Here is a 13872-nt window from a genome sequence, read left to right as displayed (position 1 = left end):
CTTAGTACTGAACCCTATATGTACTATGTTTTTTCCTGTACATGCACACCTATGATAAAGTTTAACTTATAAGTTAAGCACAGTAAGAGATTAACAGGAATAACTTCTCTTTGGCCTATCCGAATTGCCAGCATCACTGCCCTTGTGCTTTGAGGCCATCATTAAGGAAAGTAAGGGTTGCTTGAACACAAACACTGCGATGCCCCAACAGTCAATCTAATAACCTAGACAGCTAGTAAGTGACTAACGGGCAGGTGGCATCTATGACATGGATCCTCAGGACAAAGGTATGATTAACATTCTGGGTGGGATGGAGCCGGACAGAGGGAGATTTCATCACATTACTCAGAACGGCAAGTGATTTAAAACTTTCAAATTGTTTATTTCTGGAATTTTCCCTTATATTTTTGGATCATGGTTGAGTTTGGGTAACTGAAACTGCAGAAAGCAAAATCATGGATAAAGGGGGACTACTTATTTTTACTGAAATTTAGGAGGAATTAAGAATATAGATTTTTGCCAATCCTCTAAATTTCTAGTCTATCCTGATACAGTACATGTTTCTATATAAACAGCTTATTTGAGATTGTTAAAAAGAAAAATGGTGTTAGCATCATGTGAAAATTATGTGGGTGCTTGCAACATTTTCCCTAGGCAAGTGGAGTTGATATAGTAGAATTATAACCTATAACAGGAAAAGAAAAATGCCTCAGCTCGTATTCAGCACAAAAAAGGAGCTCTTTCAGATCCATGTGTACCTAGGAGCCTCTCCCAGCTGGACTCCACCTTGCCTTGTTCAGCTCATGGTCCAGGTCAGGTTGCCTCCCTCTGTGCCTCTTAAACGATGGCTTTACAGATGCTGAGCTTGTCTGCCATCCGCTACTGCCCGAAGCCAGCATTCTCACTCTACTGGTCTCGTGGATTTTTCATACTTCTTGAGAAGCCCTTCAGCCACTATGTGCTGCCCCCTACACTTGGCAGGCACTCTCTCAAAGTACCAGTTATCATTTAGATTAATACTATCATGACAAAGGTCAAAGATTTTGAGTGGTCTGCAGCATAATTGTCCCATAATCCCTGTTATTTTTGGTATATCATTTAAAAGAAGTCAAGGTGTTTAATGAATGCATATATCATGTTCAAATGGAAATGCTTATAAAAAAGTACTTAAAATGGAAATTTGTATATATAATATATATATATATATAATATATATATATATCTGTGCAGGGCAGGGGGAGTGGCTGGCTGGTAGCACAAAAGCCCACTTGGGGACCTCCGGGGAACTCCCCGACAATCAGTGTTCCTGGGAAGAGAGCTCCGCCAGAGAGGAAGAGTCTGAGGGAACTCAGGCAGGCTGTGCAGACCTAGAAGAAGCCGTCTGACACTCAGACCTGGGTCAGAGGAAAATCAGGGCTGACAATGTAGAATACGCACATTCACTCTGTGGTGCCACATGCTGCCTTCGAGAAATGCTATGTATAAGGTTATGTGTATAAATAAGCTCTATGAGATTGTGTGTTTGGAGATAAAGTTGAAGGACAGCCCACAATGTTTTATTCTTCATTTCTAAACAGATGCTCTACCTAATAGAGAAAATTTCCCAGGTAAACTTCAAGTGTTAAACAGCAATAATATTTTTAAGGTGTACAAGCTTTCAAATAGAAATCCCACTTTATTCCTATTATACCACCTCGTAAAATACACATACCACCCACACCATTTCATATTGGCATGACTTTGCACTCTTTTATGATTTACTGCTTCCTTGGGCTGTACCTACCATCACAGCTGGGTAACGCGTGGTTCCACTGATGGTTCCTCTCACAGACAAGTGGCTCATCATCGCTTAGTGTGTATCCTGGATCACAGCTAAAAGTCACTGTAGATCGGATGCCAAAGTTACTGCCATGCCGCCGACCATTTACAGGGATCCCCGGATCGAGGCAAGAGTCTGACTCTAGAGTCACACCTAGATGCACAGAAAAATACATTATAGAAGGACTTTTCTGGTTTGTAGAAAAGAAAAAAATATTTGTGCCAAAGTATATATAACATATTCCCAGACATTATCAGAACTGGAAAATTATGCAAGTGAAGTCAACAATTCATTCATATAAAAAGCATTCATTTTCAAATTTGCGAGTCTGTTTTTCTGTAGAGATGTGTATTGTTACACTGTTGGCCAGATGATCTAAGGTACGACCTTGAACGCTTCATTGACCTCTCTGAATTTTACCTTTCTTCATCTGAAAGCCAATGAACTGTGCTAAAGGAAGTCTAAACCTTTCCATTTTCTGCCTCCATCCCTTTCCCCCTCCTTCTCCTTTCTATATTTTATGTTCCAATTGGATTTTGGTAGTCATACTTCAACTGTGATATATATGCATACACATACCCAAGCCCATACACATATAATGCAAATGAAAACTGCACTGGAGTTGATTTTCTAAAATTGCATTCCATAAATCTATACATTTTTTAAAAATTTGCACTTAAGTCAGCCACTTTTGAGATGGCTACAATTAGCCTATGCCAAAAGATGTTAAAAAAGTGAAGTGCTATATAAAGTCAAGTAATTATGATCACGTCATTATAAGAGTTTCTTTCTCCATCTCCCACATTTCTCTTCTGTCTAGAATAATATATATTTTAAAAGATAAGGGAAATGGGAATAAAAGAAGAGGATATGATTATAATGTTTATGAATACAAAGAAATAAAAAAGACTTTGCTATTGCTATCATAACTCTCTCCATACGTTTCAGAATATTACAATTATGATGGGAAATATTAATCAAAAATTGTAAATTTTTATCAACATTCAGACTCTTCAGTCCCAAAATGATCTTTCAAATAACATTTCTGATCATTGCTTATATTTTACCATGCAAAACAACTAAGGGGTGACTTTTTAAAATAAATAATAACTGATAATATTTCTTCATTAGTACAGTAAAACGTGTTTCAATAGGAATAGGCACATAAGCAGGACAGCTGAGCCACTGTTCAAAAATGTGTAGTAAGGAATGTGATTTCAAGGAGCGATCCAGCTCCTGGGGGATCACCTCTAAGCCCTTGGGATTTCCTGAGTGGCGGGAGCGTCTTCGTTATTCATAAGGGGGCCGTGGACCACACCTGACAGTTTATATTCACCAGTAGCTGGGGGTGGGCCCCTGAGGCAACATGATTTCACTCTAACCTACAGGGAGGAGGCACGTGAAGACTGAGTTCAACCATGTGGGCAATGATTCAATCAATGATGCCTGTGCAATGAAACACCAACAAAATCTCTGGCCAGGGAAGCTCAGGTAAGCTTTCCAGGTTGACAGTATACGGTCACACATGATGGCTGAGGGGAGGTGACACCATTCATGACTCCACGGCAAGAAGACGGCTAGAAGCTTTGAGGCTAGACCCATTTCTGGACTCTACCCTCTGTGCCTCTTTCTCTTGCCAGCTCTAAATTGTCTCCTTTCCCTGTAGAATGTAGCAGAATGTAGTAGACAGACTTTGCACTCTCCAGGTCTCTGCCCTCAACCTCACAGTTTGGTTAACAATGGGTAAAAAACAATAGAAAAGACTATCACAGTGAGGTTTCCAAAGGAAAAAAAATAAAACAATGAAAAGAAAAAGTACCAATGCGAAAAAAATAGAGCATCATTTTTCCCAAGAAATTTTTCTTAAATGGTCATTCTCATTTCATAAAAAACAGCATGTCTATTGTCCTAAACAACAGATGCAAGCACACCTTCCATCCATGCAGGAGGCAGATTCTGCCAAAGCAACACGGGCATTGCTTGTCCCCAAATTCATCATCTGCACTGCTCCTGTCTCTCTCTCCCACACACACACACACACACACACACACACATGCACACACATGCACACACGGGCATTCGTACTCTAAGGCAGTGTCTATGACCTCTTTCATAACACCCCAAAGATCGTATGCAGCATCTGTACAGTGTGTATAGTACCAGTGTACAGTGGGTGCATAAGATTGGCTGATTGGTTTTGTAGCATCAAGATCAATGTAACAGTTCTCTCAAAAGAAGAAGCTTTGCCAAAGAAATGGTTTAGTCTCTAGGTTCCTGAAAAACCAATTAACTAAATTATTCCATTTTATCAAATGACTTCCCATGATCACTAAACTACACTATACTCACTGCACTGCTGTGAATAACAAAAGTAGGAAATATTATTTTAGACAATGTGAGAATCATGTATTAACATTATTCAATAGTATCCATAATGAAATCTGTAAATGGTAAGCAAACTTTTTCACCCATAAAATTTGTATGGAAAAAAGAGAAAAATATGAGAGGAAATCTAAATATACAAATTTAAATTTAGGATTCTTTACATGTGAAAGTGAACTAAAGAATAAATAAAAGTGTTAAAGTCATAACTGCTGGTTAGTATCAACTATATTCTATTGTTTAATCCTTCAATCAGTTTTACAAAAAATGGGCAAAAATATTGAGTTATGAAATGTGCAGATATTGTGCTCCTTAGCATTACAGATTACCTGAGGATTTTTATTACATGCGAGGATAAATGTTGAGCGGTAGAAGTGCAATAGATTTGGTGGTCAATTCACCTGAAACACGCCATATATAGGAACCAGGAAACGATGACAGGAGGAAAGGGCATGGAACCATAAAGGAAGGGAAGTGGTTTAAAGGGACGAGACCTTTCGGAGAATCTAAAATCAGACTGTGGGGACAGGCACTCAGCACTTTGAAGGGAAGGCCCAACAAAGAGTTTCAGAGTACCGTTTAGAGCATCTTTCCCCTTCTTGTCTCCAGCCACAAAGACACAAAGAAAAAGGTGGAGCAACAGGTTTTATTGAAGCTCTAAGTACATCCAGATGCTGCTCCAAGTGTTTCTTACTTGAAACTTAATGCCACTATGAGCTTTTTGATGCTAATATTATAAATATACTTCATTTCATTTGGCCTCTGTCAAATAAGTGACTGAATAAATTTGCTGTTTTGTGAATAAAGGAAGATGATTACTTTGCAAAGCTCCATGTGCAGATTATATTAATGTATATTTGACATAAGTGAAGTTCTGTTCGGCTATCTATTCTTACAAAAGTTCCAATCTGAAGAAGGGAGTAGATATTCCCTGAGTAAAATCTTTTATCTGCCAGCTTTAGCTTAATCACTTTACACAGCCTCCAAAAGGGTTTGAAATAGCAGTTACAATCCCATTTTACAGATGAGGAAATAGACCAAGAGACTAAGTAAATTGCTCACATCATATTATTTACTGAGCTTCAAACCTAAGTCTTTGTCTATTTTTCTCTCTTCTCTCACTCTCTCTCGTGTGTGTGTTGCATCCATTTTTCCAATTGTATTGCAACTATTAGCATTACATCTTGACTGGCCTCCCTTTTTAATCATAAAAAAAGTCACTGAATCTCAGGAAACTAATCTGCACACAGTCACTTAACAAAACTTAGTCCTTTGACCATTGCAAATTTTTAAAAATTGCATATGAATTGTACATGAATTGAGTTGTAGGATATATACATTTACACGTATGCAATCTTGCTTCTTTCTTGAAATATTATTAAAAATATACTTTTGAAAACAGTTGTAAGAAATGCTCTAAACATAGATTTTCACGTGCTCATCTGGGCATGAAGTGGAGTCATTAACAGTCTTTTAAAGCAAGGATGTTTTACAATGTCGATCATATGCTTGCATATTTGCTTCTGAACATATTTCCTCAAAGGGTTCTAGAAATGGTCAAAATCGTAAAGGGGTTGGAATATGTGCGTTCTCCACGTTTGTCTCCTCACCCATCTCTGCCTTTCTCCCTAGGTCCTTCATCACTCTATGTTCTCCCGCACATGCCTGCAGGCTCTCTGTCCACCTGGTACCCACGTGTCAGGCCTACATTTGTCATGGCCTACCTGAGCTGTCTTTGACAGCCACTGGCACCTGCAAGCCACCTCCTTCAGAAGCCCTTTGAGGACTCGATCAGAAATTCAGAATTCAGGCCTGCCCAACAGATGTACTGAATTACAATGTCCAGATCTGAGTTTAGGAGTCTGCATTTTACTAAAACCCCCAGGTGAATATTAATGCACAGTAATGTTTGAGAAAAACTGTTCAGCATGCTCTCTAAACAGGGATGACCATGTGAGTGGTCAGGGAGCTCTCGAAAAGTACTTAGGTCTTGATACCACTCGCAGAGGCAGCAGCCTAGAACATCTGAGCTGGCCTTCTGGCATCTGCATAGTTTTAAAGCCGGTAATTACAACCCCAGCTGACAACCACTGTGTTAAAGATCCCAGGCCTTTCCTGCCTCATTTTCTTGTAAAAATGACTTTCCTTCCTTTCTCGTAAAATACACAATGATCAGTAAATACACTGAGGTGATAACAAGTCAAGCTTCAGTGTGACATCCTTCCCAGTAATATTTTCCCAGTATACTTTCAATGCTTTCACCCAGAAGGATGCACAAAAAATGTATGGAGACTTCTGGAGGGACCACTAGGGGTTCACAGTATGAATGTGGGTGAATGTTGAGACCACTGTCCCTTCTAGGAGGGTTGATGCTGTGACGACATCTTGCCCATCCTGTCACCTGTGGAGGGCTCTGCCCTCATCAATGACTACAGCTCCCCACTTTTCCAATGAAGTAGGAAGGAGCAGGAATTCTCGACTCCAGGGGATGTGGAATTTCTGACATGCACACAATTATCACTCCACTACAAATGCACCAGCTTGGTAATTGTTTTCATCTTCTTTTTATTGAAGGAAGAAAGAAAAGTTGCAAAAAGTATTGTTCTCGAGGGGTCGCTCCGGGTTAGGGAAGCAAGCCTTCCAAGGGCTCAGGTCTACTTTCAAGTACAGGATAAATCACAAGAACCCTGAACCACAATCCAGCCACTCTTTTAAGATTATAAAGATTATTGTTAGAAGTAGCTGCCTATTAAATTAAATTATTATATTAGTGAGGATGACAAGCTAAATAGGAACTTGTGAACTGACTTTCTATCATTCTTTGATTTTTAAGAAAGAAAGAATAAAAGCACCTCATTTATGTAAATGATTTAGATGAGCAATGGAGATTAGTTTCTACTGTCTGCATATGGGCTTTGAACACATTTCTTCAAAGGGTACTGGTAATGGGCAGAATCACCCATGGGTACATGAATAAGAGAGAGACAAGAGAAGACAGAAAGACTCTATTCGACTATTTACCAGTGCCTGAAAACACCAATTCTCTTAAGTTTCATCCAACTATATCTTCAAAGGCCAAGCAATTCTAGTCTCAAAACCAGTGGGAGGTGAGGTGGAGAGAACAGAGCACTAAGCTGATCAATGGAGTTTTACAGACTCAGATGATTGTAACGTGCATACATCTTTACTCCAGAACAAAGGGATAAAGAGGTATTAAAAACAGCCGAAAAATAAAATTTCCTGGTTCTTAAATTGTACTTCAAGCTTAAAAAATATGTTACTTTGAAATAAATGCTACATGTTTATGAAGCCAAACTAATAACTGAATTCAATTGAAATTACTCTTTAAATCATTAATAATCAATTCTCTTGCTATCAGGATAAGTAGAATATAATTCCGTCTTTTAATAAGAAAGTACACACAACTTTATATGTGTATATGCACATATATATATATGTTTGCATGTAATTATACTCATGAGCATGTAAAACAGAATTAAACACAAGTTATTAATTTGAGTTCATTGGAAAGGTTTGGGCAGAGCTTTACATAGGTAGTAGGAGGTGATGTGGAGGAAAGAAAGGCAAGAAAAAGAAAAGAAATATTGACTAAAAATCCAGTGTGTTAGTGGCCAGCCTGGTGGCATAGTGGTTAAGTTCACCTGCTCTGCTTTAGCAGCCCAGGGTTTGCAGGTTTGGATCCCAGGCATGGACCTAGCACCGCTTGTCAGCCATGCCGTGGTGGCGTCCCACACAAAAGAGAAGAAGATTGGCACAAGATGTTAGCTCAGGTCTAATCTTCCTTACACACACACACACACACAAATCCAGCACGTGAGATATGACCTTGTTTGCGCATTTGTAAAATTATATGTGTGGGTGTATGTAAGCATATATTTTTACAATAACATTGAAACTTCGTTTTGTTTATTTTGGGAAAAGATTCTGATAAAGGACAGCCACAGAAGTCCTGCAAAATAAGACTTTTATTCCTTCAGATCTGAAGGTGAACTTCACTCGTCCACCTTCTTCCATTCTACTCTGAAAGTGAAGCGTTTTCAAAGAAAAGAATAATTGCTGTTATTTTTAATTGACTGGTGTTAAAATTTATTCTGAGGATGAATCTCCCTCAGCTATACTCCAGAAGTATATTTGCATAAATAGTACTGTAAAATAATGTAATGATTTGAAATCCTAATTTCACAAGCTAGAAAGCCTAAGAGCCAAATTTGAACTTACAGAAACAAAAATGGGAAGGAATACTTGATATTGGGCTGCCTTGCAAAATACACTGCATTATAATATTTTAGCAATTGTGTTTAAATATTTCCAACAATTGTTCTTCAATATTTTTAACAATTTTTAAGATTCATAGTTATTTGTCATTTATCAAAATTTGGCTGGGTTTTAATTCCTTCTCCTCTCTCAGTCATATGCTCTTTACCTGGTGAAACTTGTCTATATGGACTGATAGATAAGCACCACAAGTGTCCTAACCATATATTTCTAGTAGAAAATATTGCCCAGGGGGCCAGCCCAGTGGTGTAGTGGTTAAGTTCACACACTCTGCTTCAGCGGCCCAGGGTTTCGCCAGTTCGGATCCTGGGCACAGACCTAGTACTGTTCATCAGGCCATGCTGAGGGGGTGTCCCACATGACAGAGCTGGAAGGACCTACAATTTGAATATACAGCTATGTACTGGGGGGCTTTGGGGAGAAGAAGAAGAAGAAGAAGAAAAAAAAGAAGATTGGCAACAGATGTTAGCTCAGGGCCAATATTTAAAATATATATATATGTGTATATATATATATACACACACATATATATATATATTTATGTTGCTCAGGATGGAGGCCTCCTGGTTGCCTAGTGGTTAAGTACGTGTGTTCTGCTTCGGCAGCCCAGGGTTCACAGGTTCAGATCTTGGGCGTGGACCTACACACGGCTCATCAAGCCATGATGTGGTGGCATCCCACATACGAAATAGCGGACGATTGGCAGAGCTGTTAGCTCAGCAAAAATCTTCCTCAAGCAAAAAGAGGAAGACTGGCAACAGATGTGAGCTCAGGGCCAATCTTCCTCATCAAAAAACAAAAATATATATATATATATATGAATTATATATATATGGCTCAGGATATATAATTTTAGTCCTCTATCCTATAGGTCCTTTGGCCAATAGGTACACTTTTTAATAGCAGAAATTTATTACTACATCACATATTAAATGAACACATTTCATTGTTTTAATTATTTCGTTATTTTACTTTATAATAAACTAGCATGTCTTTTTCAGCTTTAAAGCAAAAATCCCCAACACGCTCTCTCATTAATAACAGGAAGTTCTCGCGGCGGTGCAATGCACTGTGCACAAAGGCAGTCAGGATCCATCCGTCGGTGCGCCTCTCTGCACGCTCGGAAATGAGCACCTGTGTCCTGAGCCGACACCCGCCCGCCCCACCACGTCCCTGGAGATGCGGACGCTGACTTACTCTCGTAGTGAATGAGGAAGCCAATGCTGGAGCGGCTGTTGTCCGTGGTGAAGAGCAGGTACATGAAGTTCCCCGTGCTGATGAGGAACTGCGGGGCTTGCGTGCCGTGGTACTCGCCGATCAGCGGGGACGAGCTGGCCGGCCCGTCTCTGACTTCCAGTGTGTCATAATTGACTTCGGTCTGAAATCTGCGGTGACACGTACCCAGATAGAAAAGAAATGCAAAGCCACATTAACTTACAGATCTTCCCATAACATCTTCATTCATTAACTAAAGCCCATGGGTAGCAATAGAAATAAAATATTTACAGTTATATATACTTATTAAAAACTTGGATACCTATAATAGTGAAGGATAGCACTTTTTTCTAGGAGTATTCCTATTGAGTACTTTATCCTGTAACATCACAAACACAAAAGAGGGCAGTCATTCAGCTCTAAAATGAAAATGCTGTGAACCAGATTAGCTTTCAGAAAGAAAGAAAGGCCTAAGTAAATAAAAAAATCACCAATTAGTGAAAACTCGATCATTATGCATTTTCAAATTACTTTTCATCATCCTGTATAACATGATTATGGATATCTTAAAATGAGCATAAGTGAAGTGAAATGATCTCTTAAAGAAAGGGGGTAATTCAAAATATATGACAATACTTAAAATACCTTTCACAAAAAAAACCTCCTTTGTCTTTTTAAGTTGCATTAACTCTTTCAGGACATAGAAGGGCATGTAGCACATTGCTGCTTCAGAAACTAAAAGCTACATCAGTGATTTGAAAAAGTGAGAATGGCTTCCGGAAAGTGCTGAACTTTTCTTCCAAGGACATGATGCTTCCAGAGAATCTGGCCCCATGTTCCATTTATATCCAGTTGCAGCCACTTGGGTCCTCTTGGAGGCAATGAGGGTACCATTCCAGGCACTGAGATAATATTCTAAATGGGCCCGTCTAGTCCTCAAAGAGCTAACCCGGTTTCCAAGCGTCCGCCTGTGCTCCCAGGGAGCAGCTTATGCATCGTGAGCCTGGGAGGCACTCAGTGGCTTTCAGACAAAGAATTCCACGGAAGCTTGCACCTTACCCCCATGCTTTGCATCCAATATTGCTAATCGGGAAGGAGAGAGGGGGAGAGAGCGAGCAAGCTATCTTAGCTTCACGGCATAGAACTACAAAAAAAGATGCTGAAACCAAAGGGCTCTGCTCTGCCCTGTTTACCATTAAGTCATAGAGCCCCCTCTTAGTGCAAATGCACAATAATGATATGTCCTTGCAACCACCTTAGCATAGTCCCCTGATCCCGGATCTTCCATAAAGAGGAATTCAAACAATTGGTGCGTTATGTGGCTAGGCCAGCATACGGCCACGGGCTGGGCCTTTGGTGTCAGTGCAGCTTTATATTCCACTAAACAAAACCAAACTCATAGATTCAGAAAACAGACTGGTGGTTGCCAGAATGGAGGGGGGTTCAGGGGTGGGTAAAATGGGTCAAAGGGATCAGCAGGTACAAACTTCTAGTTATAAAATCAATAGTCATAAGGATGTAATTTATAGCATGGGGACTATAGTCACTGATATTGTATTGCAAACTTTAATGGCTAAAAACCTAAACCTTAAAAGTTCTCATCACAAGAAAAAAAAGTGTTGTAACGTTATATGGTGATAGATGGTAAATTGACTTAGTGTGGCAATCATTTTGCAATATATACAAATGTCAAATCATTGTATTGTACATTTGAAACTAATAAAAAGTTGTATCTCAAGTATAATTCAACAAAAAAAGAGAAAAAGATCCTATGTTTTTCAGTAGTCTGAGGTCAAATTCAAGAAGTCTAGGTAAGCGTGAAATAAATCTCATTTGAAATATTTGCACTAAAGTTTTCACATCTTCTTTCTTTAGTGACAGCTAGGACTAACAGCCTGTACACTTCAACAGTGGAAAATTTCCAGGAAAACCTCAGAAAGAGAAAAATCTGAACACTTTTCATTATTAGGCAACCTAACACACATTGTATAACAATAACATCAGTATGACATTTAAAATTGTCCGTACAAACACATCCCTTATTAGGATATGAGCCCACAGCTTAAGGTATAAACTAATATTGCACTATGTAATTAACCTTCAAAGAGTTGTGTTAAATCACAAATGTCTGAAAATATCAGAAATGTTCGTACTTACAAATGGAATTCAGCAAATACCACAGTTCAATAATATTGAAAAGACAAGAATGAAAAAAATCATGTGAATATCTTTGTTCAGGCAACTGAAAATGGAGTGCTAATAAATTGTGCCAAACCAGAATGTAAAATCACTATTTTTACCAAATAATCTAAATTTGATGTGCCTGCTGGGAATCAAAATGTGCTTCTGCTCTTTTCCCTCTCAATACTACAAAGTGGAAAATTAGTAAGAAACCAAACAATTTAGTGAATATTTGTAGAGTTAATTTCCCAATGATTAAGATTATACACAAAGATCCATTCTCCAATATAATGAAGATATAAATGAAAATTTTTCTTTTCTTCTGAGAGATTGTTCTACTGGAGATCATTATGATTCTATCAAAGATAAGTAATAAAATGAATAATAATTTCAAATGCAAATAATTACTAAGAGATAATGTAACTCCCATTAAAAAGTTTTTCTGTATGGATGCTATCATTGGCTATTAGAAAATTAGTGAAAAACAGAAAGAAGAATAATATAAGAATGTTCATGTGTCTTGAGACATTATAATATTCTAAATGTCAAAACCCTAAACTCAATCTAATCAAGCAGAAGGTCATTGTTAGAGAAAGCCCTATGTTGCTCAGAGACTAAGCTTGAAGCGCTAAACAACGATGCTTCCTTATATTTTAAAACACATAGTTCATTCCAAAACATTCTTGGTTTTTAATAATCAAATTCATGTCATTGTTGAGGCAAATGGAAAAATGTTTTGCTATGGACAATTCAAAAAGCATGGTCATCTGTTTTAGATCATCAAATACATTCTCAAATAGCTAAGCCGAAGAACATTCCACTGATAGAACCACTCACAAGTAATTAATCTGTGATACACACTCCATAGCCAGGTCTGCAACTTAAAGTCACCCGTCAGTTACCAATGGCCATCACAAGACTGGGAGAGCTGTTTTCCTGCACTGTTCCAGAAGGGAGCTAAGGGACCAAAGGGGCTTCCGTGTTCAACCAAACAAAAAGCAGAATGGATTCCATCCAAAGCTCCAAAATCCAGAGTGGGACTCAAGGGCCAGCCACCGTGAGCCCTGGGAAATGGTCATCCAGGACCACGTCGCCTTCAATCAAGTCTTCAGAGGTGCCTTAACTGTGAACTTAGAGGATAAAACTCAAGAAGAAAACTTACTGAGCAAGTGCTTGTTTCTTTTTAAATGAACTCCTTTGGGGGAACCAATGAAGAACTGTCATATTTCTAAGTTTGAAGATCGATTTCAATAAAACCATTGCACATGCACGGGTCATTAGGTCCAAATTAAGAAACAAAACGGTTTTCCTTACCTATCAAAAGTTATTTTGATAGAGTGTCCTGGTTTTGCTTCAATTATCCATTCACAGTTTAAAGAATCTTTATAATATCCTGGCCATCCGGGAGGCAAAATGACTCCGCTAGAAGCTGTCAGATGTCCACCACACGGGGCTGAAAGATGATGCACAGGATATCAGTAGTTCAAACTAAATATATTAAGTTGTACCACAGTGACACGCCAATTACAGCAGAAATTTGTTCTTCTGTGTTCATGGATTCAATGTTTTCAAGTATTCTAGCACAACTTATCCCTAAGTAAGTTCATTGAAAGCAGAGCATACATATTCCACATCTGGGCATTTATCATCAACTCACAGCAAAGTTCTTTTCACCTCCTAAAGGTAAGGTGTAAGTGGGCGCTCTGTGCTAAATGACTTCCATGAATTATCACATTCAATTGGCACAACAAATTCATGAGGCGTTAACACTATTGCTACTCATATTTTACACTTTCAGAACTGAACAATCACCTACTGCTTAGCAAACTTAAAATTACCTGACGTCTAAAATTGAAATATTCTGTGGTGTGTATGCTTGTGTGTGTGTATGCAGAGAAATATGTTTTAATGATATATGTGCGTGTTTATCCACTTTGAGTTGTGTTCATTTTCTTGAAATAATTTGCCACATACATCAT

At 38.6% G+C, this 13872-nt stretch overlaps 1 protein-coding gene across 2 annotated transcripts in view; it reads right to left on the bottom strand.

Moving 5' to 3' along the window:
• The window catches only part of CSMD1 (CUB and Sushi multiple domains 1), a 1831060-nt gene that overhangs the window by 362839 nt on the left and 1454349 nt on the right, over positions 1–13872 (bottom strand). For both annotated transcript variants that reach the window (XM_070598372.1, XM_070598373.1), the window contains exons 16-18: positions 13208–13346; positions 9695–9882; positions 1784–1972 (exon numbers count right to left, since the gene is read on the bottom strand). In XM_070598372.1, coding sequence (XP_070454473.1) covers positions 1784–1972; positions 9695–9882; positions 13208–13346 — 516 coding nt within the window. The remainder of the gene's footprint in view (positions 1–1783; positions 1973–9694; positions 9883–13207; positions 13347–13872) is intronic.

Source organism: Equus przewalskii, chromosome 28, assembly GCF_037783145.1.
Source record: "Equus przewalskii isolate Varuska chromosome 28, EquPr2, whole genome shotgun sequence".
Taxonomy (NCBI): domain Eukaryota; kingdom Metazoa; phylum Chordata; class Mammalia; order Perissodactyla; family Equidae; genus Equus; species Equus przewalskii.
This window is presented reverse-complemented; position numbering and strand designations above follow the sequence as displayed.